The sequence below is a fragment of the Falco naumanni genome, chromosome Z (genome assembly GCF_017639655.2).
Source record: "Falco naumanni isolate bFalNau1 chromosome Z, bFalNau1.pat, whole genome shotgun sequence".
Taxonomy (NCBI): Eukaryota; Metazoa; Chordata; class Aves; order Falconiformes; family Falconidae; genus Falco; species Falco naumanni.
In genome coordinates this window covers 58,456,041-58,480,232 of record NC_054080.1, presented here as the reverse complement: position 1 = coordinate 58,480,232, position 24,192 = coordinate 58,456,041, and the positions used below count along the sequence as shown (strand labels likewise).

At 47.3% G+C, this 24,192-nt stretch overlaps 2 protein-coding genes across 2 annotated transcripts; one reads left to right on the top strand and one right to left on the bottom strand.

Moving 5' to 3' along the window:
• Positions 1 to 4,086: 4,086 nt before the first annotated feature.
• BTF3 (basic transcription factor 3) lies at positions 4,087 to 11,612 on the bottom strand. The gene is made up of 6 exons (XM_040579015.1): positions 11,474 to 11,612; positions 11,106 to 11,174; positions 8,320 to 8,433; positions 7,923 to 8,124; positions 4,846 to 4,902; positions 4,087 to 4,366 (listed from the first exon to the last, which is right to left on the bottom strand). Exons 2-6 carry the CDS (start codon positions 11,172 to 11,174, stop codon positions 4,320 to 4,322), a joined length of 489 nt encoding a protein of 162 aa, XP_040434949.1. The 5' UTR covers positions 11,474 to 11,612; the 3' UTR covers positions 4,087 to 4,319.
• A 10,150-nt stretch (positions 11,613 to 21,762) lies between these two features.
• FOXD1 (forkhead box D1) lies at positions 21,763 to 23,646 on the top strand. Its single transcript, XM_040579006.1, is given in 2 exon segments — positions 21,763 to 22,127; positions 22,129 to 23,646. Coding segments are annotated over 2 exon segments (1,263 nt in total). The 5' UTR covers positions 21,763 to 21,864; the 3' UTR covers positions 23,129 to 23,646.
• The last annotated feature ends 546 nt before the right edge of the window (positions 23,647 to 24,192 follow it).

The following is a 24,192-nucleotide window of genomic DNA, read 5'->3' as shown; positions in this document are numbered from 1 at the left end:
GATCTGAATAGCTGGAGCTATAAAAATGATTAGTGTTTATGCCATTACAACATTAATTGTTCATCAACTGTTCTGATTTGTTCAGATTCATCACCAACACAAAAGGTTGTGCTGTAACTCATCTGTAGAAGCGTTACTAATGCCTGCACCACACAAACGTTGCTAGAATGGCTTTTTCATTGCCAGGATACCTTTACTGCATTGTAAAAGCAATACATTAAGTTGCATCTGTTAAAGCTATTTCTCAGGGGAAAAAAATCCCAGATTATAGCAAGACAGTACAGTAACAGTATTATACAGTATTACATAAGCTGTCTTCCTTCTGTTCAGTAACATTATTTTCTTATAACTCATGCATGAAGGCAAAATAACAACAGAGCAATGAAAGACTTTCACGGTAAGACTGCAAGTAGTTTATGCTACCAAGAAACACAGCTTAAAAGTTGATTAGAATACACACAAATAGTTATACTCCTATTTCTCAGATCTTCCACATGCACCCACTTCTTACCCATCTTTAAATTGACTGAGTTCAACCCACAGTCGAACTAATCATGACACTCCCTCATGCTACATACTGTTCACCTTAGCTCAGTAAACTTGGCTCAGCTGCACTATCAGCTCCTTTTCTGTAAAAAAAAAAAACAAAAAACAAACAACTTACACTCAGAGTCCAATCCCTGTTACAGGTCAGGAACTTTCAACTATTACATCCAGTGGAAAACATTTTCAGCAACTCTCACAAATTGCTAATGTGGCTGAAACTATAGATCTCAAAACAAAGAAAGAATAGCTTAGAAAAAAGGAGCCACATTGCACGTACTTACATAAGCCCAAGACATGTTGAATACTTGTAAATGTTTTAAACTACCTAGCTGAAAAATCTCTCTTTACATACACCACCATCTTGCCAGTCACTTAAGGCTGTAATAGTCATCAACACAGACGTCTCTGTAGGCTTTCCTATCTGGGCTGAATTATTAACTCTCTGCTTACGAAACCCTTCTCACAAACAGGACAATCAACCAGCTTCCATGTTCTGGCTTCTCAGCCTCCACCACCACCCCGCCCCACCCCCCCCCCCCCCCAGCCTTCCTTGGAAAAATCCTAACTTCCCCTACCCACCTCCCCCCACCCATAATTCACACACAGGCGCTTTTTTCCTAGCCACTGTTCCGATCACATCTTGGTTTTCTTTTAATTCTTCCACCGCCTCTGACAATGAACACAAGCTATTATTTTAATTTGAAATATCCTTTGTTACTCTAAAAGTCACATTATGGCACAGGTGAGTTTTCAGCAGAGATACAGGAAATCACTTTAGGGAAGGTGAAACTTCTGTATGATGTTCCACACACAAAACGCATGAGCAGCACAAAATCTTACAGAATGAAGTGGCAACTACATGAACTTTCCCTGCACCACCAGCGTATCAGCACAGTAAGATACACAACTATTGATTTATTATTTGAGGTATTGAGCTGTGAACATTTCAAACTCAAGTGATATTCCTTGGTCACATATGTTAAATATGCACTACCGATTATGTAAAATTCTCACCAGGAACACTTCCTAAAGGACACAACCTCAAATATACAAGACTTAAAGAAAGAAAGAAGAATCCAACCTGTAATAACACAAGACATCTTCTAGAACTTAAAAAAAAAATATGTTATTTTAAAACCATAGCAGGGAGCTTTAGATTTTTATATATGCACCACCCTAGCTTCATAAAATACGTTTCACAATCTTCCAAAAGGATTTTGATCTGTAATTAGAATATATTAATTTTAAACCAGAGCAAAGCCCTCGAAGCATGAGATTAACAATTATGAAGGTATTTCTAAATCTGTTGCAAAAATGAAAAAAATCTAATATCCACTACTGCATTGGAGTCAAGCTGTGACAAAGCTCAATGTGAAAGAACCAGAACATTCCCTTAGCCTTTCAAAAATAAAAAGCTCAAACAAACCTTTTTTTCAATAGAAATGCAGGCATCTCTTTTAATTTCTCTATTGTCCAAGATATTTGGAATGGAGATATGATACCATTTTTCTAGAGCAAGACTACAGATGTGAATCTGTAATGGCATAATCACAGTATGGTTACATAGAAGTTCAACCTAATGAGAAACATCAATGCAACCAGGAAGATCATAACTACTTCTTACCAAGAGAAAGTAATCACAGCATTGAGTTCAGGACTGAACATTTAAGCGTTAAAACATGAAGACTACTATAAACTTTAAACGCGACAACTACTTCCATTCAGACTCTGCTATAATGAACAGCACATTTTGATTGTATCTTGATCCTCTGTTAGTTTGGAGACACAGAGGTATGTCAGTATTTCCTGACTGGGTGTGTGCAAGCACACCTAGCACTTAGACTTCCAAACACATCACATGGCACCTTATCACTGGATTAGCTTTATTTTGCATTTCAAAGGCAGTTTTAGAAAGGATCTTATTTTTTAAGCACAAGTATGTCTGTTAGCGGGGAAAAGGCTAACACTGTTTAGATCATCTAAGCAAGACACTAAGTTGCTTAATGAGACAGAAACCGGTATGAAACATTTCCTATGTAAGGGCTACACAATGGTTTAAAGGAAGTATTTCTGAGGACTTACATATTTGAACCACACAACAGCCATCACATTAAGATTTCTCAAAATATACCAGCACACATTTATTGACTCGACAGGTCACAGGAAGGGTGGTAAACAACTCTGTAGAATTTTTTACCTTTTACAGGGCAATTAGCTTAGTCACCCTCATTTCAAAACTCAAATTTGCATAGTGTAGTTTTTCCACCTTACTGTCACAACTCAATGAATGCACTTTAATTCAGGGCTGAAAGTGCAATTTACTGATAAAGTACTTGCAAACTAAGCCAAATAAACTGAAACTGTTACTGCAAGTTCTTGTACATGATTTCAGTCATGTCATGTTCACATCAGACTGTCTTACCTCAAACCATGGGAGCTACACAGCTTAAACGAGTTCTTCCGCTGTTTCCCAACAGCAAAGAACACCAAGACAAACGTGCTTGGCAAGTCAGGCACAGCCTCACCTTTTCCCAGGCACAAGAACTTTGTTATCGTTACAGCGAAGTTTTACCCTGAATTTTACCCTGCACAAGCCATGATGAATTGCCACTTCTACCCCAGAGAGGACCTTAGAAGGCTGGTAGTTGAGCACTCTTCTATCCCAGCTTAGCTTTTGTTATGGAAGTGGTGTGATTATTATCACAAAAGACACCACCCCCACCCTAACACCAAGTTTAACCCTCACTCCTGGAAGCTCCAGCTATGCAAAGGGTCAGACTGAATTTAAGAATTCTTCTTTGTGCCCAAAAAGCAAATTCACTTTTTCTCTGGAACACAAAAAAGCAATAAAAACAACATATTCCTGAAACATTCAAATATAATTAGTTAACAGAGCTGAAGATGCTGAATACAATCTTAACTAAGAGCTATTATCAATTCTGTTAAGGCTTTTTCCCCTTCCCATACTTCATGCCCTCACACAATAGACATTCTAGGTAAGTAAAATTAAAATACTGGGAAAGTACAGTTTGACTCATATTGTAAATACCCTGGAAATTGCTATTAAAACACTCCCTGAAGGTAAAAAATTAACATTAATATCAAATTCCCCCAAGATGCCAACAGCTTGCTGCTGTTCAAGACCAAGCAAAGTTCTCTCCCAACTTGCAAATTTTATGTAATATTAATCCACAAACAATTGTTTCTAAAACAGAAATTCTTAAATTCTGTACATACAAAGTGACTTAAGAGTCACTTAGCTCTGACCTATGAACACCGGGAATTCACCAATTAAGTCCAAAATGCTCCATTATGCACAGAAAAAAATTTTTAGAAGTTAGTTTTCCAATTCAGCAAGACAGTCTGCAGAAAAGCAAAACCTTTTACAGTTGTTTAGTATTTATGGCTATTTTTTTCCTGCTTTTCTGACAAGAAGCCACACCAGTAAGTTTCTTTTATATTTTTATTGCATACCAAAGTTCATTAAAGATAGGATTTTGCTCGTGTACAAGTTACTCAAAAAATGTGTCTAGGCAGAGATTTGTTAGCAATCTGATTTATTTCAAAGCATATGTTTATTCTATCAGGCCACAAAAATAGTATTGTGTACAAGCAGTAACTAAAGAGCTGCAGGTTCAAAGGGTTTCCAAATATCACAGATCTTGATTTCTCATCAGGACGTAATAAAATGAAAGCAGTCACAATATAAAATAGCAGCTCCACGTAGCTTTTTCAAGTTTTAACTTTATTCAGAAAGTGACACTTGGTTCAGTTCAGTTTGTCTCATTCTTTGAAGCTTCATCGAAGTTTTCAACCAGATCTAGAAAAAGAAGAATGTTGAAATTAAAGACTCACTTCTGCTTTGCCAAACATTTTGGGTTTGGTTTTCCTTCTTCCCCCCAAAGTTCGACTTCATATGAAGTGCTTACAGCATTAAAAACGTTCAGCTGAATAAAAATATAGACGAAATAACTTTTAAGCGCTTCACAGTCCATTCTTCTGGCTCAATCATTTTATTTTTGGATGATTCATTATAAAGCACAATTCTAAGAGCATTTACCCACACCTGGACAAAGTGATACCAAGAAGGTAGCTTCTTCCCACTCTTTTTATTGCATACTAAATTATCATCTTAGCCATAGCTAGCTCAAACCAGTAAGTCTCTAGTTTGCCCACGGAAATTCTGTGACAGCAAGTGACTCGTCAATACTCTTACCACCCACGGCCCAATCTCATGCTATACATGTTAACTCTCAGTAAAATTCACTTCCTTTTCTTCTATTGCATGCTTGTTCTTACCTGGAACTTCATCATCATCATCTTCACCAGTAGCAAGTGGTGCTTTGCCATCCACAGCTGCAAGAGCAAGTAGTTCAAAAGCATCAGTCAAGCTCACCATAGGCACACACACTTCGTGTTTTTTGAAAACATTACCAAAGATTCTGAGCTACACTGCAATGCTTTATCCAGTTCCCCTACTAAATAAAAATCTTCAACTAACCTGTGAAGTTCAGATTTCATTTGTTACTGATAATGCTCAAACAGCCCAGTGGGGAAATGAGAAGATGCATTATATACCAGCTTAACTAGTCACCATCTTGCATCTAGATATACCAGGTGCTTTGTGTGGTAAAAGTTTTCAGCTGCAAATGCAGGGACGGATTTTACAAATGCCTCTTAAAAGCAGCTTGGTTTGCTGACTACTCTGTGTTTCTCAAGGTTTACATTATCAGATTTTCAGGAAAAGAAAGGATCTGATGTTAGATCCTAGGATTCAAAGAAAATCCAGGTCTAACTGGGAAGCTGCAGCAGACACACATGACTAGAGGTACTTAAAGGTTATTACTGTTCCCTGGCAAAGTCAGAGGAACATGGAACTGGATACACAATTTTACACTTAGGTGGCTGAGGTAACCCTGTGTTCTGGTCCACATCTCTGCTGACCGAGTAATTTCTTAACTATTCCCATTACATTTGCCAGAGCTAGTCAGACTTAACCATATCCCCTGTACCAGAACAACGAGCATCTGTTGAACTGCAGCAGTGTAACGCTAAGAATAGGTATCTCAGGTCCCTGGGTGCCTGTGCCACTACTTCTACTGCTATTCTCAGCTGCACTAGCAAGGGTAAGCTGTGTCATACTCTCTTATCATCTCAGTTTTATCCTAATTAATCCTTCCCAGTTTTCAACAAAAGCACGAGGGAAGAGGTGGGTTCATACTAGATCTGTATCCTGAGTTCTAGAGAATGTAAACAGGTAACTGCACAGAGTTTGGTCTGGAAGGGCCTGGGACAAGGTCACCACTAACCCTCCTTTTGTTTTTTAGCAGCAGAAAGCTACTCCAGCTTACGTGCATCTTAGCGTCAAATACATTTTAAAAGCAAATCATGTTACTTCTTCCTAAAATGTCTGCATTCTCTCTCATCACCAAGACCAGACCAAGTTTACTTCAGCACCTGCAGTCATCTCAGACACTTCACTCTTCAAAGTCAGGCTTCCAAATCTGAATTGGAAGTTTTGTGCAACCACTCTGGCATCCATCCAAAGTGGAAAGGAATAGTCACTTGCTAGGTCATACAAAGCAAGGACTTTAAACAAGCTTCCCTAATATTAAAACTGCACAATTCAGCTTACCCAGTACACACCAGCCTTGTTATGAGAAGACAGATCTTTGGGGATCCTTTTAAATCCTTCAAGGTTTTCTTTCAATCCTACCCAAGGAAGCCACAACGGAAGGACCTGAGCTGCACAGGAAAAGAAGCAGTCTGCCCCACCTCCTGAAGACTACTTCTAGTAGGATTTTTTTTTTTTCCCAGTGGAAAGTTGGTAAGAAAGAACTATCATCAACTTTAGGACAGAAAACAGAGGCTATCTTGTTGGCAGCAAAGCACAGGAAGAAAAAATTATAACCATCAAGTTCAGAGCTACCAGAAGCTGTTCACAGTAAGCTTCTCCCATTTTCTCCGTGTTTACATGCTCCAGACCTTGGAAGGAATGTGTTTAAGGTATTTCAGAAAAGTAGGAAGACTGTATATACAGAACACAAGCCATGTTCCCAATGTCAACAAGCCTGTTTTTCAATTCTCACCCTGTAGCGGCAGCATTTTTTCCAAACACCATATACTTCATCCCTCATCTACTTATCCCACACTCTTAGGAAAAACAGAAGTTCACATTCTTTTACTAATTTAAGAATGGAACAGGAAGTCGGTGTATCTAGCTTAATGTTCATGACATTCTCTACACTGTTCTACACACACAAAAATTGTAACATACATACTTACTGCCCTGGTTTCAGCTGGCATAGAGTTAATTTTCTTCTTAGTAGCTGGTGCAGTGCCGTGTTTTGGATTTGGTGAGAGAACAATATTGACAGCACACCGATGGTTTCAGTTGTTGCTGGGTGATGTTTATACTCAATCAAGGACTTTCTGGTTTCTTGGGACCTGCCAGCCAGAGGGCTGGAGGGGCACGGGGAACTGGGAGGGGACACAGCCAGGACAGGCGACCTGAACTAGCCCAAGAGCTATTCCATACCAGATGACACCATGCTGAGTATATAAGCTGGGGGAAGAAGAAGGAAGGTGGGGACATTTGGCATTATGGTGCCTGTCTTCCCAAGTAACCGTTACATGTGACGGAGCCCGGCTTTCCTGGGGATGGCTGAGCACCTGCCTGCCCATGGGAAGTGAATTCCTTGTTTTGCTTTGCTTGCGTGTGCGGCTTTTGCTTTACCGATTAAATTGTTCTTATCTCAATCCTCGAATTCTACATTCCTTTCCAATTTTCCTCTCCATCCCTCTGGGTGAGGAGGGAGCGAGAAACAGGCTGCGTGGTACTTGGTTACCAGCTAGGGTTAAACCACGACACTTACAAATACCATGTCATTCCTCCTAGCTATCAAAAAGCCCATGCAAGAAACACCTTCACCACACCTTGAGGCAGCAAAGCAGCTGCAAGATGTCTAAGTCACTTTCCCCATTACTTATGTCCCCATTCAAAGTGTTGAAAAAGACATACTTGAAGTTTGTCTTCTTTTAAAACCTACCTCTTCCACAGTAACCCATCTGTCTAGCTTTAACAAATGGGGTATGTCAAAATGTGGTAGCCACACCAAGAACTAAAATATCACAAAATCAAGTCTGGCTTCAGCTTTCTAGTCCTAGACCAGCTGCAAGATATGCTAGCAGATGCCTCTGCTTTATTTGGTTATACTCGTCGTTGGATTTCAACTATAAAGAAGTTTAACAGTTCCATTTCTTTATAAGCATTTTATACGCTTGCAGACAACAACAGTGCACTGAATTTCACTGCTGCTATACAAATAAGCCTTGTGTCAGCTGTTAGCATGAAACGCATTCAAGTTTCAACTTACATTGCTTGGGAAGAGCTTCTGCCAATCTCCTCAGGCTGGTCAGACTGTCAGCTCCGAGCTGGTTTAAGATGCTAGGAAGCATTTCTGTCAGCTGCTTTGTCTCAGCATGACCAGTGATAGTGAAAGTGTTGGCAGCCAGAGATGCCTGAACTTTAGGGTTATTGAAGTGAATGACTGATCCCTGGTTGGTAAACATGTTTACCTGCAAGACAAAGAAACAGTATTTGAAGCAGTTTGGCAAGATTTTTCAACTTACCAGGAAACAGAGCTTCTTAAAGCTCAGAGAAGACCTAATGATAATTTACAGACTTGTTTAGGATGTTACTTAACAGGAAACTGATTTAGTCACATTTTCTATTTCTATACAGAAATGTAATTTTTCCTTTGAAGCAATTACCTCTTCAATTCCAGAAATATTGTTGACCCCCAGTTTCTTCAATGAAAACTGAAGTTTCTTGTCATCTGCCGTAGCTGTTCTGTGGACAACCTTCTTCTTTCTGCGGGCAGTACCCTTTCCAAAAAACATTACAAATTAATACTTACATAGTACTTCACAACCTCTAATCCACAGGGCTGTTTAACTACTCTGCAGTCATTTATAAATCAACTTAAGTTCTACTTCACTGTTATAGCACACACAACCCCACCCCTCCAACTGCACTGCAGCAGTCTTTCCTTTGCTATAAGGCAAGCTTTACATGCCTGTGAGAAGCGAAAAGTTTCTGGAGGCAACGCACCAGAGAACATTTATTCCACAATTCTTATATGGATTCTGCAGCACCTTAGAAAAAAAGAATTGCTAGTCTACCCTTGCCAGTTATCATAGGCATAAAACTGAAGAATCAGCACGTTTAGGTATTTCTGAAGCTCATGAATTTTTCCTTAAATCATCCTAAATTGCAGTCAAATTTTGGTAAGTTAGAAGCCATAAAGTTATCCACACATAATTAACAAGAAAAATCAAGAGACTCAATTTTTATTCCAAACAGACATCTCCCATCTGATGGGCATACCTATTTGAAGAATTTTTGAAATTTTGAAGAATTTTGAAAATTTTATTTTCCTAAAGTATTTTATAAGTGTGTTTAAAAAAACACTTCTACATCGTATTCCAGATTATCCCTGTTTAGAAAGCAAACAGAGCTCTAGATTTCTCCAGGGAAATCACTGTCCCATATTAGAAGATATCTATACCTACAAAAGAGAGGAAGGTATCATTCTGTATTTCCTTGCACAATCTTAAGACTTCAGTAAATGTTGACATAAGACGTGTAGGAATACATGAAACTAAGCTTTTTGACACACTGTAACTACTAATGTAAGTCCTCCTACCTGAGCTGCCCATCCACCACATGCTAGCAGTAAGCAAACGTGTTGTTGCCTGGCCATATGAATAGCTTCTATATCTTGCTGAGTTAACTGACAGAAGTCAGAAAACTGGCTGGACACTACCACCTTTAAGGCAATCCAGTTAGAAACAATGAGGAACTTTAATGATGAAGTCACATGAAACTAATACTTGGAAGACTGTGACTACCCAGAAATTATGCCACATAAGGCATACATTAAGCCTCTCTGGACAAACGACCTCTCAAGTTTTAAAAACATAGTGTATTGAACTGAAGGCTATGTAGGAACACGTACCTCCTTTTTACCCGTACTAAACAGACACCAAACTTCAGACAGTCTGAGTTTAATTTAAATGAAGAGCAGCTGCTTTCATCCCCCCAGATTTAAGCTTCTAAAGATTACAACTTTTTACTACGCAAATTCTATCCGGATCATGCCAAGACATGCTGTTCACACCCCTCTACCTCTATAATAGAGGCCTGGGTACAGCAGGCCATCAATGGAATAGCACAGACTCATCTGCCACTCCTCTAAAAAGGTTTGGAAGAGCCATGATATTTAGCTGTAGCTATACTCTATATAAAATCTCGAATTTCACACAAAGTCCTACAGTAGCCCTCCACCTAAACATCATATTTAGCTTAACTGTAAGATCTGCAGCCTTGCAACATCATAAAAATCTTGCAGGTGAGGCAATGTGCAAGCTTTCCTCACAAGGAGTGGCTCTTCCCCCTCTGCCTCCTCCCACACCAATCTTAACTTACACAGCAACAATGCTACAAAGAATCCTAGTAGTAATTTCTAGTTATAAAACAAGTAAAAAAGTCAATTTCAGGCACCCAAAGTATTTCACAGGCCAATTTTAAAACTGAATGACAGCACCACCAGCATATTCTAAGCTCTGCTTAATGTCTCTAATCGACATATGTTGACCAGAAAACTGTAAGAGCTGTAATCTGAATGCATGCTCTTCCATGACAAACATTAAAAGCCTCTATAGTCAATAAAATGCACTGGTAACATGCAATCATAAATACAAAACAGCAGTTCTCTACTCAACCAGTAAAAAAATCACCAAGCCAGTCAATCACTGCACCAACCCTGACTTAAGGCTGCCTAAACCTCCAACTACAAGCCAAAAAAAAAAAAAAAAAAAAAAAAAAATTCAACACAGGAATCAAGGATCCTGGAAACTGACTTTCTGAAAGAGTTCTGTTGCATACTTTGTATTCTAACATACTTTGTGTACACTTCCTCGGGTATATAAAAAAAAACTAACAAATTCTTGCCTTGAGACTGACATTGTTAATTAAAACGCTTACTACCATACAACGACATTATACGAAATCACACAGCTACACACCGTCAGACATTGTGACAAAATAAAAAGGTCTTCTGAGCACAATGTTAGTATACAATTACACAAGTATGGCAAGTACAGAATTTCCAACTTTGTCCCGAAAGGCAAAAAAACAGACACGGGCATCTCAAAGATTTCTGCCTAGAGTCTGGAACAGGACCCTTTACAATCCGTGATGAAAACTATTACTTAAGCTCACCTGCTGTAAGATCTACTCGCTTCAAACCCTACATGCCTTTTAAAACAGCCTACACAAGAGCAGAGGCTGCCAGTCTGCTGTAACGTATTGTAAAAATCTCAAAGCGCAAAGGCCGAACCTCCAGCCGCTACATACTGCTTCTACGACACTGTCCAGAGACCCCTGCAGCAGCAGAGCCCCCCCGGCGGCTGAGCGCCCCGGGCCGCCCCCACCCCGGTGCTCAGGACCCCTCACGCCGGCAGGCCCGAGAGCAGGGTGAGGAGGCAGCTCCTACCTTGCCCCCGATGCGCACTTGGGCCTGCAGCTTGGCGAGCTTTTCCTGGTTCATGATTGTTTCTTTCATCTGTGGAAGCAAGCAGGGCGCTTATGGAACACGGGTCCGGAGCGCCCGGCGGCGAGGACGGTGGGCCTGAGGGGGTCGGCTGCCACCCCTCAGCACACGGCCCCGCACACACGTCCCCCCGCAGCAGGGCGCCCCAGCCCCGCACAGGGAAGGGGGCTGATTCCGCGCGGCGCCGCTGAGGCGACACACGGCTCCCCGCAGGCCCCGCCCGTAACCGCCTTGCCTCGCCTTCCCCCCGCCGCCCCCCGCCTCGCAGCCCTCGGCCGCGCAACAGTCGCCCCCCGCCGCCCCCTTCGTACCTTCCCGGTGCGGCAGCGGCGGCGCCGGAGGCGAGGGGAGACGCAAAGGCGGCGGGCTGCGCGCGGGACCGGGCGCAACACGCGGGCCGGAGCGAGATGGCGGCCGGAAGGAAACCGCCTCGCCCCGCACTGCGCGTGCGCCGCTGCCCGGGCGGTGCCCGCGGGGGGAGGGGAGGGACGAGGCCGCGGGCGGGTACGGGGTGGGTGGGCGGTTCGTCGGCCGGCGAGCGTGAGACGTGCGCAAAATGCGCAAGTATCCGAGAGAGAGAGCGGAGAGCGGGGGGGGGGGGGCGATGCACAGCGTTCACGCGGCCCGGCCTCCGGGGAGGGGCGCCGTGCGTGCGTCACGCTGCGACGCACCGCGGAAAACTCGCGGAGAAACCAATGGGTGAAAAGGCGAAACGGAAAATTAATTGAACCGCGCCTGGCCTGCCCTAATGAGCACACCGTGAGATCCACCCCTGAGCAAAGAGAGCCCCCTGCTAACAAAGCCCCCCCAGCACGTGCGCGGCGGCGAAGAGCGCGGTCCCTCCGAACTGGGACACGCCGGGAAGACCCGGTGACAGCTGTGCCTGAACCTGCCCGAGGACAGCTGTGCGGGGTGTCCCGGCACGCGCTGGGAGGTGCGGGGCTGTGCGGACCCACCGCCCCGCCCCGCCCCCTGCGCAGCCGTGCCGTGGGCGGGTGTCCCGGCCCCGCGGGTGGGTCCGCTCCCGCGCACCGGGCGAAGGACCCAGAGACAGCAGCAGCGGCCACCACCACCACCACCCCCCGCGAGGGACAACAGCCTCCCGCCCCCGCCGCACCCCCCTCCCCTTCCCCGGCCCGCCCCCGGCTCTCCCTGCCGCGGACGGGTGCGTCCCCGATCTGGCGTTATCGTTATCTATGTAACTCTTGTTCTCTTCCCAGAAAACACGTAAGCGTTGTGCTTTCCTTCTGGCTCCTGGCACGCAAACCTCCGCCCGCTCCGCCCCATGGTTTCCACTCCCCGCTCAGCCCCCCGGTAACCTGCCCCGCACGGAGCCGCGATGTGCGCTGCCCGGCCGCCCCCCTCAGCCACGCCGCTGGGGCTTTCTCTTTACTTTCCGCACGGCTACGTGTCACACCGCCCAAGCGGCCGCTCTTCGCTCCTTTTGCTCTCCTTGCACCTCGGGTGTCGGGTGCGTTCCTCTGTGCCTTTCCGTCCCTTTTGATGTCACCAGGCACACGCGTGCAGCTGTGCTTTGTGCTGGCCGTCGAGCGCACTGTGCTTGTGCTCTCTGAGCTTTTCCCCTGTAGCGGTATTTTCCATCACTGAGGCCTTAACGTGCCCTTCTCCTGTACTGTGTTCCCTGAACCCCATCCTAAGAACCAAATGCCCATCCCCAAGCTCCTAACCCAAGCACCTGCTTCTGCATTTGCGTATCCGTAAACCCTGATCCTCAGCCCGTGTTCCTCAGGGCAGACAGGATTCACAGTCTTCAATGTCGGTCCTCCACAGGTGTACACATGTGTTTCAGTTTGCTCTCTCCAAGAGCCTGGTGGGACTAATCGCATGGTGATCAGGAACTTGCACGCCTGGCTCCAGCAGCTGTTCTCGACGTACCAAAAGCTCAGCAGCCTTTGCAGGGTCTGGGCCTGTGCTGCACAGCAGGGCGCAGGAGCAGATTTACCGGGGAAGAAATCTGGTGCTCCCATAAGTGCTGCACGTGCTCAGAGAGTGATGCAAGAGGGAAGCTTGTGTTGCTCTGTGATTCTGCCCCCATCGCCACCGTAACCAAACCCAATGAGCTTCCTGGCATCGGTAGTAATACTGCTGACTTTGCCATCTCATCTTGTATTTTAATGCCTTTTAAAACAGTTCTTCTCTGGAGTATTCTCAATAAACTATTCCCTTTGTTCTTGTTTCTGTAAGACTATGTTAATAATTTATCCTTCTTTATTGATTAATGTTAAGGCTCCCATGTCAGTAATCCCCAGAGCCAAGGCTATGCCAAGGCAGTGCTTTTCGTGTGTGTGTAAATTTTATTTGCTCTTATAACTTTTCACTACACTGGAGCTGAGTGTTAATTTGTGCAAAAACTTCATTCGCTTTTAAACTGAGACATTTGTAATTAGTGAAAATGAATGATAAACCGGAAAGTACTCCATCTGGTGGTGATAAAAGGTCTCAGGGAAGTGATGGTTCAAAAGGGGCTGCTGAGGAGCAACCTGTGCCTCTCAGCAGACTAATATCCGAGCTGAAAATTAGAGGATGATCAAATAGCTATGAAGGATGGTGCGGGGATCTGCAGAAATTTGGTCCAGCATATCTGTAAAATTGAACAGTAAATCAGTTTGCTCAGAAAAGAGGGAGGGGGGTGGGAGTAGGGGGTGGGGTGGCCAATGTTACTGTACCTGAGGTAGCAAACCCAGTATCTAATTCAGAAGGAAAGAAACAAAAGAGATCCGGGTAAGGGGGGATTTGGGGAGGACACTTTGTTCCAAACTAAAAAGAAAGCATAAAAATTTATTGCAAGATGCAATTGGCAATGTACCTGCAGCAAAGGGGAACAGAGCCAAGATGAGAAGGAAAAAAAACCCCAAACCAAAACAACTGAATCACTGTTGGAAGTAAAAACAATAAATACTTCAGCTTCAGAATTATCACAGTCTGCCATCAATATATAAGAAAGATTTCAGAATTACTAGGCCAATCGATGATTACAAACATGCAAAATGTTTCAATAGGCTGAAATACTGAAGTGAAAATGAGTCACAGAAAGATTATTCCAAGATAGAAGCTGTAGAAAGTGTTGTCCCAGCTGTCATCCTGGGATTAACTGTGCTGAAGGTATGCTTTCATACTCCCTCATCTGAGATTTCGAAGACAAATTATGCTGAAAACCACATCACTGACTTGTATCAGGAATCAACCGAAGCAGTTCAAGAACTGCAGTTCAAGGGACTCTAAGATTTGTTTACATTTCCTGGAACAAATAGCAGACCTTCAAAAAACAAACTTTGCATCAGAGAAAAAGTATTTCAGAATGCTAAAATAGTATTGGCTTGTTTCCTCCAGTCCTTTTTGTGTAATTGCATAATGGGAAACATAAACCTAAACCTGGATTTAGTTGTAGCTGAAGAACTTCTGTTGAGAAATCAAACAGATCCAAAGCCACTGGAACAGAGTCTGAGCTCAATAAACATCTTTTCAGTTCTGAAAAAGGGTGAAAGTTAGGATCTCAAAACTATCACAGAATACACATTGCTAAAGCAAAGTTCCTTAGCTGCACAGAAGCAGCATAGAGTGGAAGAAGACCATTAAACTGGTTACTCAGGAAAATAGTCTCTAAATTATGTGGAAGTTTAAAAGCCGAAGAATGATAATATTTGCTGTCAAAATGCCAGTGGAAAAGTGCTCCTGAAAGACATGATGCATGCTGTGCAAGTAATAACAGGGTATGTTGAGAAGAGGTGTTAAGTTAGTGTTGTATTCAGGAGACAAATCACAGATCATAAACATAAGTGATCAGGTTAAAGTGCAGTAATATTTTTCCTGATTGCCAGTGACCACAAAGAACGCTATGTATTCTCAGGTAGTGAAGGAAATCTGTCTCATATTAAAAATCTCATTAGGAAACATTTGTTAAAAAGAATGCCGTATTCAGCATCAGGACATGAGGGGGAAAGTACTAAGTTATTTGGACAAATACACATATATGTTAGTAATTTAATGGAGGAAAGTAGCAACATTATGGGGTACAGGAGCAAAAGGGTTGTGAGAGGTATCAGTGGAAAAGAAAACATCTCTGAAAGCCTAGACAGAAGAGTCACTGAAGAGCTCTTAACTTTTTAAGAAATCTAAATGTATAAACACTGGATGGGAGCCCAGGAAAAATGAACTTAAGTGCAATGCTGTTTTCATCTCACATATTACAGTGTTGTACCGCATACTGGTGAGTTGTATAGGGTAATCCGTAATAGACTTCTGTGTCAAGGAAGAGACCACGCTACTCAGCAAACTGTCTTTTTCTCACCATGCCTGTAACCCTTATACTCAGCAACCCAAAATACCTGGGCTCCAAGCCACATCACAAGCCTTTCATGAGCTGTGGGATGCCTCTCTCTGTTTGTAACACCCCGCAGAGGCCGACGAGAGAGTAGTCAGAGCAGTGCTACATGAAGAATCAATCCCCTGCCTTCACTGAATGTGGTTCAAACAGGCATTGCCAGATATTTGGGAGTACATGTTAATCAGACGGATGAAGGCTCGCCATGAAAGGCTTTTGTGTTAGTCTTCATTAACAATTAAGGTCTTGCTAGAGAATAGGTAAAAGTCAGAAGTTACCACATTCCTCATTGGCTGTGTGTGAAAAATATGGTACCTAAAAATTACATGCAGATGTCAGAGAAACGAACAGATTATTCCTGTAGACACAGACATCCCATACACAGAATTCAAGAGCCAGGATCACAGAAATGTTTTCACCCCTGCTAAGACAATTAGTTACAAGTCAGAAACGTTAAAGACATGACTCAAAATTGGCATAGCTCCACCTGAGGATAGCACACGTAGGCCAGGATGAATCAGGACTAAATTTTTGCCACTTTAGATGTGTAGCTGTCAGCGTGCCACCTTTGACGAGTGTCTCAGTGGCTGTGAAGGTGTGATTCATTCTGGATTTTGCCTTTGGCTTTTTAGGCTTGCTGGTCCAGCATGGTGCACAGCAAGAAGTGAGTACAGGTGACAGCAGGTGGGGAAGCTGGACACGGCAAGGGCCTTCCCCCTTCTGCAGCAGGTAGCTGCTACTTCTGCTCAAGCCCTGGCAGGAGCCCACCACCCACTTAATTTTAGATGGGAAAATCAATCTTCTCTGTCTTTGATCACAGTATAGTTTATCCCCAAGGATTTCTAAGTGAACAAAGAGTGCACCTGTCAATACTCACTGCATTTATGAATGGGTTCATACTCCTTCGGGGCTTACTTGCATTGCCACAGAATTAAATGGAAAATATCTGAAGTATCTGAGACATTAATTATGGGATCTCGCTCCTAATTTGCAAGAACTTTGTCTACAACGAAGAATTCAAGGGTTATGTGGCAAATGTTAGAAAGGTTTCCAATAATCAGTGGAGTCATTAAATCAAAAACAAACACAATTTGTTCATATGACAAGTACCCTGCTGTACCAGCACTGAAATCCTGTGCTCCATTTTGAAAATCAGGTATCCTGCATCCCTCCACTAGCATTGGGAATAGACACTGGCATAAAAAAGTAGAAATAATAAGTTGAAATTAAAACTGAAAAAGCAAATCTAGGCATCTCATGCTGTTCTGGAGGATTATTACAATAATAATCAGCCTGAACTGAACGAGAAAAGGTGGAGAGGATGGCGAGGATTGTCAAGGGTACAAGATTACTTCCGTGCTAATCCAGTTATTCTGAAGCAGAACCCCTCAGCCTGAAAAAGAGCTGACCAATGAAAATAATTTTGGTAAGATCTACAGCAGGGAGGGGGTGGTTAACAACAGCAGTTGTTGCTTGCCTTTTCTAGTACAAAAATGAGAGCACATCGGATTAAATGAGCAGGTGACTGGCTTAAAGCAAACAAAAAGAGACGCTTCATACCAGACGTGGTTAGAGCTGGGGAACATTTCACCATAGAATGTGTTCAGCAGTGTAAATATACGTGATTTCAAAAAGTGACTGGGCAGATTCGCAGAAGAAATTCCATCACAGGCTGTTAAATTCCGATGTTATCTCTGGCTTAAAAAAAATCCTGAAACCTACATTTCTGGCAGCTAGGAACCAATTTTACACACTTGTCCTGTTCCTGTATTCTTCCCTGAACATCTGGTATTGTCTGATGTTGAAGTGAGCTTACGCTGCCTAGATAGGGCTTGGTCTGAGCTGGTATAAACTCTCCATGTGCTCTGTTAGACAAGAAGTGCAGAAGGGTCCTGAGAACACTTAATCACATTTTATAGAAATTAAAGGCCCAGCCTCTACAGAAGGCTTAAGGGAAGTGTTACTTTCCCCCAAAACTGCACAGCAAGGGAACAGGGAGAGATAAAGCCACAAAAAAGTGGAACTGAAATGGTGGTCACTGTGATACTGGGCAATGGAGATGACAGCTATCACTGCAATGGTCCCTGTCATGGACACCACCATCCTGTTGGAAGGTCATTGCTGGAGGATTTATGCTTTCTATGACACAAGCAGTTTTGAATCCAGTCCAACCTTTGGCCCAAAGAACTACATGGACAAAAAGTATAAATTATTCAAGAAATGGTTCTATTCAATAACAGAAAGTCCAGTTCTGCAGCTAAGACTCAGATCTGATTGTGGGAATGTATGAAGCCATGCCAAAAGATGTGCAGCCTTTGGTGTTGGAGTTTTGCAAGGTGCAGCAGGCCCAGGGAAGGCTCTTCATCCACAGCGTGTGTAGCGGGTGGCCAGGCTCTGCCTTGCTTTCCACTGGCTGCACCTAGCCAAACACTCAACAAATCACCTAGGGGTGCACACCACCTCCAGGCACCTGACCCGTGTGGTGATGAAGGTGGTTCTGGTATCCTTGTGCATGGTCAGGGTCAGGTCCAGAAAATCCAGAGCACCTCAGCCAGTGTACCAGTACGGCTGATTGAAAGTGCCCTAAACAGTACCCTAGGTACTCTTTGATTCCGAATAATGGGCCAGGAAAGGTCTGTAGGTCTATCTTCTGTCCCACGTGGGCTTCTGGGTGCTGGGGCACACGCTCCCCAGTCATAGGGTGTGTGGCCTGGGTGCTGCGTGGGTCACAAGGGACATCGTCCCCCAGAACAAAGGAGATGTTAAGGGGAAGTGGTAGATCCACCCAGTTTGGCTCCTGCCCAGTGTCCCTGGACACACAATCTAATTCAGGATGCTCTTGGTCTGGCCACCTCCAGGAGCCAAGAGCTGCCAAAATACCCAACACTTTTTCATGTTTGGATCTGAGGGATGAGGCTTGCGGGGGAAGCTGCTGTACTCACTGCTTTGCAGGAGCTGCAGAAGCCAGAGGCCCAGCCTTGCTGTGGAGGAGGAGCATGGGCTTGGGTCAGGAGCAGGAGCCACCAGAACCACTTGTATGGATTGCCAGTGTGCTTTGGTCCTATGCATGCACCACTCTGACGAAATGTGGGATGTTCTAGACACGCGTGCAGGAATTGCATGTATAACATAATTAAAATTTATAATGAATATTAATAAACCCAAGCAATAAAAAGATAAACCCTACAAGCGTCCCTGTATTTCATGTCTCACTTCTATGCTACCCTGGTTTGAGGTGTGTGTTTTACTACATCACTCACGAGCAGCAGGAAACCAGGGAAGACAGCTCCGAGGTCCCAGGCCGCGGGTGGCCGTTTCGCGGGTGGGTGTGTGGCCCGAGGGGGCAGCCCCGCAGCCTTGAGGAGTGCTGCCGGGCGGCAGAGCCCCGGGGCGGGGGTGGGAAAGTGGTCGCGGAAATTCCAGCCTTTCCATGGAGAAGTGTTTCTAAGGTCCCCCCCGAAGCTTTTCCGTAGGGTCTCGGGGTCAGTTCCCGGGCAGGGGGGTCCTGCCCTGCCCCTCCCAGCCCGGGCGCCCTGCCCCAGCACGCGGCGCCCCGCAGCCGGCCGCCCCGCCGCCGCCCCGTGCGCCTTGCCGGTAGGTGGCATCCCCCGTCCGCGCAGCGCACCGCCGGCAGCGGAGCGGCACGCAGCGGGGCGGGAGACCGGGCAAACCCAGGGCTCCGGGAGCGCCGAGGTCCGACCTGGGGAAAGGCCGCTGGTGGCTGTGCCGCCACTGCTCGCCTCCCTTCGCTTTTTTCTCTCCCTTTTGTGAAGGCACCTGCCGGGCTGGGACGGGAGCGAGCGGCAGAGGCACAGAAAGTCGCGATCCCCAGGGGCTGCAGTAACGCCAGGTTTTGGTTGTCCGCACTGGGGACTGGCTCACCTACGCCCCAGAAAGCAAGCCCTCCTCAGACTCCACCGCGGCGACGGACGAGGGCTTGCAGTATTGCCCAATTCTGCCAGGAGGGTCCCCAGCCCCGCCCCCACCCCCACCCCCCCCGAGGCCACCCTAGCCGGCCACGTCCAGGAGGACCCGCGCCCCAGCCGGGGCCCTCCCGGGACGGCGGGGCCACCGGGCTCCCGGCGGTTCGGTGCTGCCGACGAGCCGCCGGTGTCAGCCTCTCGATGGAACACCGGTGTGCCCTGCGCGGTGTTAGCGGGGAGCGGCGGGCAGGTCCGGCTCCTCCGGTTTGTCGCTACAGCGGTGCTTCCCCATAAAGTTTCAAACCGTTCTTCCTATTGAAGAGCATGTTCTTTTGTTTTTGGGATGGTTTTAAAACGTTCAGGCCGGGAGAAGAGCAAGAATAAAAGGAAGAAAAGGAGAGTAAAAAGGAAGAAATACTCTTTGTGAAGAGGTGAAACCTCTCAGAGAGGAAAAGTCCTCTTTTCTGTCTTCCTTTTAGGAACTTGCCCTGGGACCCCAAAACTAATTGAAAGAGGCGTTTTACTTCCTAAGAACTACAAATCTCGAGCGACGTTATCAGTCTTTCTACAGGAAAAAATAGTAGTCAGCTACTGGGTTTGGGGGTTCTTTTTTCTTCTTTCTCTCTCTCACACACACACCCCCTTTTGTAACTTTTGGTGGTATTCTCCTGCAGGCGCCTTAGTAGTGAACAAAATGTAAATAGGATTATTTGGAAATAGTAGAAAGGATTATGTTGTAAATCCATGGAACTGGGTTTGAAACAGGGTGGCTTGTAGCTTTGCAGTAGGGCGATATATCGAAAATGTGCTTCCAGAAAATTGGGGGTGTGGGTTGTTCAAGAAACGAGATTTGAGCAGTAAGGACACTAGGCATCCGTCTGCCCTTCTCACGACGATTTCTGCCGGAGCACGAAGTGCTCTCCTACTCCCAATCGGTTCCTGATCGTGGGTTATCCTGTCAGAACTGGGAGCGATGGGAATTTTCAGTGCTTTTCTTTTTAAGACCGCAATAATTGCATTTATGTCCAAGTTTGGTTTTTTTCCCCTGACAGCCCTCGGGTAATGGGAGTCGCCGCGCCTCTGCTGTTACCGCCTGCATCACCTGAAACGGGGAACGGTGGGATTTAATTAGGAATCAGTCCTTTTTGTCCCTTTCCCGGGGGTGTTGCTCCTACACTTAGAGCACAATTCGGATTTTAAAGGCTGGTGAATTGTTTCCCTTTGCGTACGAAAGAGGTAACGCTAATTCTCTGCTGGTATTTCCCATAATAGAGGGAACTACTTCTCTCCCTTTATAAACAACAGCCTTACAAATAAACTGTGAGATTAGCGGTGTGCTTTGGAGGAAGTTCTTTGAGGGCTTGCGAGGTCGACAATAGAGAAATTTGATTTCATTCTTAAATGAATTAAACTCGGGGGGGGCAGGTGTCTCTAAAGCATCCAGTGGACAGAACTCAAGTTTATTAACTCACCACCTCCCTCTCCGGCCTGATTTCGTCGTTCCCCCCCCCCCTCTTTCCTACGGGAATCAAGACCCCGTCCCTGGGGGGCAGCCCAAGAAGACGCCGGACGGCTCCTGGGAAGACGATCCAGCACTTTGGGACAGGCTTGCACTTTTTTGTTTTGTTTTGTTTTGTTACCCGGGGAGGGTGTTTTTCGCCTCTTTTCAACTAAAGACGGCCCCGGTCGCCCCACGGCCCCTCAGAGCCCTCCTGGCGGGTTGCGGGTGGGGGGCCGGGGAGGGCGGCGAGGCGCCCCGCGGAGGCGGAGGGGGGGGGGGGGGGGGGCACGGCGCCGCCCGGGGCCGCCGCTCGCCCCTCTGCGCTCTGACGCTGGGAGCCATGTGATGGCCCCCCTCGCTATAAGGAGGGAGGAAGGCCGCCCTCTCTGGGACTCGGCCCCAGCCATTCTGCCGTCTTTCCTAAGGCCCGGCAAGCCGCCCCCTCCGCCCTCCCTCCTCGCCAGCCTCCTCCCCTCTCCTCCTCCCAGGACTAGGCGCACTCCCTCCTGCCCCGCATCCATTAATGTCTGGGGGCTGAGGTGAGGAGAAAGCAGGGGGAACCGACTTCCAGGAGCGGCGGCACAGCCCCCCCCGCCCCCCAAACCCCGACCCCAACCCCTTCCAAAAACAAAGACCCCCAAAAGCGGGGAGGAGGAAAAAGAAAGAGAAAGAAATCCTAAAAGCAGCAAAAAATACCCCGAAACAAAACCCGAAACAGCCGCCGCCTCCGAGCGGGCAGCGGGAGCGCTCCCGCAGCTCGGCGGCGGCGCTGGGGGCCGGCGCGGCTCGGAGCGGCCCGCCTGCCCGCGGCGGCGGCGGCGGCGGCGGGGCGGCTCTCCGCGGAGAGGCGCGGGGGCCTGGCGGCGGCGGGGAGGGCGCTCGCCCGCCCGCCGCACCGCGCCGTCCGCCACCGATGCGCTGCCCCGCCGCCGCGCCATGACCCTGAGCTCGGAGATGTCCGAGGCGTCGGCGCTGGCTGAGGAGACCGACATCGATGTGGTGGGCGAGGAGGACGACGAGGAGGACGACGAGGAGCCGCAGCCCCGCCGCCGCCGCCGCTCCTACAACGAGGAGGAGGAGGAGGAGGAGGAGGAGGAGGAAGAGGACGAGGAGGATGTGGGCGACCTCCACGACGACGCCCTGCTGCCGCGGTCGCCCGTGCGCGGCGGAGGCGGCGGCGGCGGCGCTGGGGCGGGCGGCGGGGGACGGTGCCGGCGGCTCTCGGCCCCCCTCGCGGGGTGGCCCGCAGAAGGCGGCGGCGGCGGGCGGCGGCGGGGCAGGCGGCAGCGGCGGCGGCAGCGGCGGCGGCGCGGCGGGCGGCGGCGGCAAGAACAGCCTGGTGAAGCCGCCCTACTCCTACATCGCCCTTATCACCATGGCCATCCTGCAGAGCCCCAAGAAGCGGCTGACGCTGAGCGAGATCTGCGAGTTCATCAGCGGGCGCTTCCCCTACTACCGGGAGAAGTTCCCCGCCTGGCAGAACAGCATCCGCCACAACCTCTCCCTCAACGACTGCTTCGTCAAGATCCCCCGGGAGCCCGGCAACCCGGGCAAGGGCAACTACTGGACGCTGGACCCCGAGTCCGCCGACATGTTCGACAACGGGAGCTTCCTGCGCCGCCGAAAGCGCTTCAAGCGGCAGCAGCTCCCGGGGCCCGAGCTGCTGCTGCGCGCCGTGGACCCCGCCGCCTTCCTCCCGCAGCCCCCGCCCCAGCCGCCGCAGCAGCCGCCCTGCGCCTACGGACCCTACGGCTGCGGCTACGGCCTCCAGCTCCAGCCCTACCACCCCCACTCCGCCCTTTTCGCCTTCCACCACCCCTCCCCGCCGCCCCGCCAGCCCCCCGCCGCCCCCGGCGCGGCGCTGCCCCCCGCCGCCGCCGCCGCGCCGCCGGGCCCCTTGCTGCCGGCGGCGGAGCTGGCACGGACGCCCTTCGGCTACCCGCACCCGCTGGGCCCGGCGCTGGCGGCCTCGCTGCACGCCGCCAAGCCTGGCAGCGGCGCGGCGCTGGCCCGCTCGCCCTTCTCCATCGAGAGCATCATCGGGGGGGGGCCCGGCCCCGGCGCGGGGAGCAGCTGCGCCTCGCAGTCGGCCGCAGCGCCGGGGCTAGCCCGCTCGCTGGGGAGCGCCGGGGGCGGCCTGCCCCCCGCCGCCGCCCTGCCAGCCGCCCCCGGCTTCGCGGCCCGGATCTCTAACTGTTAAGGGTTTGGGAGTCTTTCCGAAGGTAGGACCGGGGGTTTCCCTTTCGGCGCCGCTCGCATGCCCGGCGGACGGCGCCCAGGAACTGCGGGCTTTGCATGGGGATTTCGTGGTGGGGCTCGGGGAGCATCCGCCGCGGTGGCGGGCCGCCCTGACCTGTGCTGGTGCAGACCCAGGTCTCGGTGCTGCACGGGCAGGCGGTCACGCTGTTGGAAAGTTACTCGTTATCCTTAAAAAGAGAAAAATGGTGATAAATAACGTCTCTAAACAGTTAAAGTTTAGAGATTCTCAGGTCTAGGAGCTTGAAAACGGTAATGTACAGGAAAAAAAAAAGGCTTGAGGGAGGACAGCAAAGCAATACTTTTTCATTTTAGTACACTTGTCTCATGTACTTTTATAAAAGAAAAGATTAACATGTTTACACAGAAGAAAGTCAAGATTATCATTTCTTATTTTAACCTGTGTTTTGTATTATAATAGACTTACGGAGTTTTTTATTTTGTACTTTATGCTTATTCTTTACAAGGAATATTGTTAAAAATTACTGGCAAGTATTATTGTACCGTTTTAATGTAAAATTTTTACACGTTTTCAAAAATAAAATTTTTAATTTAAAAAAAAAAAAAAAAAGAAAAAGAAAAACCCAAAGACCAAAGGAGCCCAGCCAAACAATTGGCTTCGGATCTTTCCCTCCCTAATACTTCTCCCTTCGTTGGGACATTGATAGTTTTTTCTTCGGGATTAATAGCACAATAGCCAAGGAATTTTATAGTTTCAAATGTTTATGTCTGGATTTGATCGCAAAGAAGATCAGGATATGATCTTTGCAGTCAAACCATTGTTAACCCTAGCAGAGAAAGAAAGAGGGGGTGGGGGTGGGGTTGAAAAGAGTGTGGACAAAATAGGGAATAAATAGAAATAGGTCTGTCTCGTGGGAATAAAGACCAGTTCTGTAAGGCTCTATCAGGAGACTGATTAAAAAAAACGGTTTAAAACTATATTTATACTTTTGGTTATGTTCTAAATCACAACTGCATCACAGTTTGGTTTGCAAGAGGCCCAAAGGA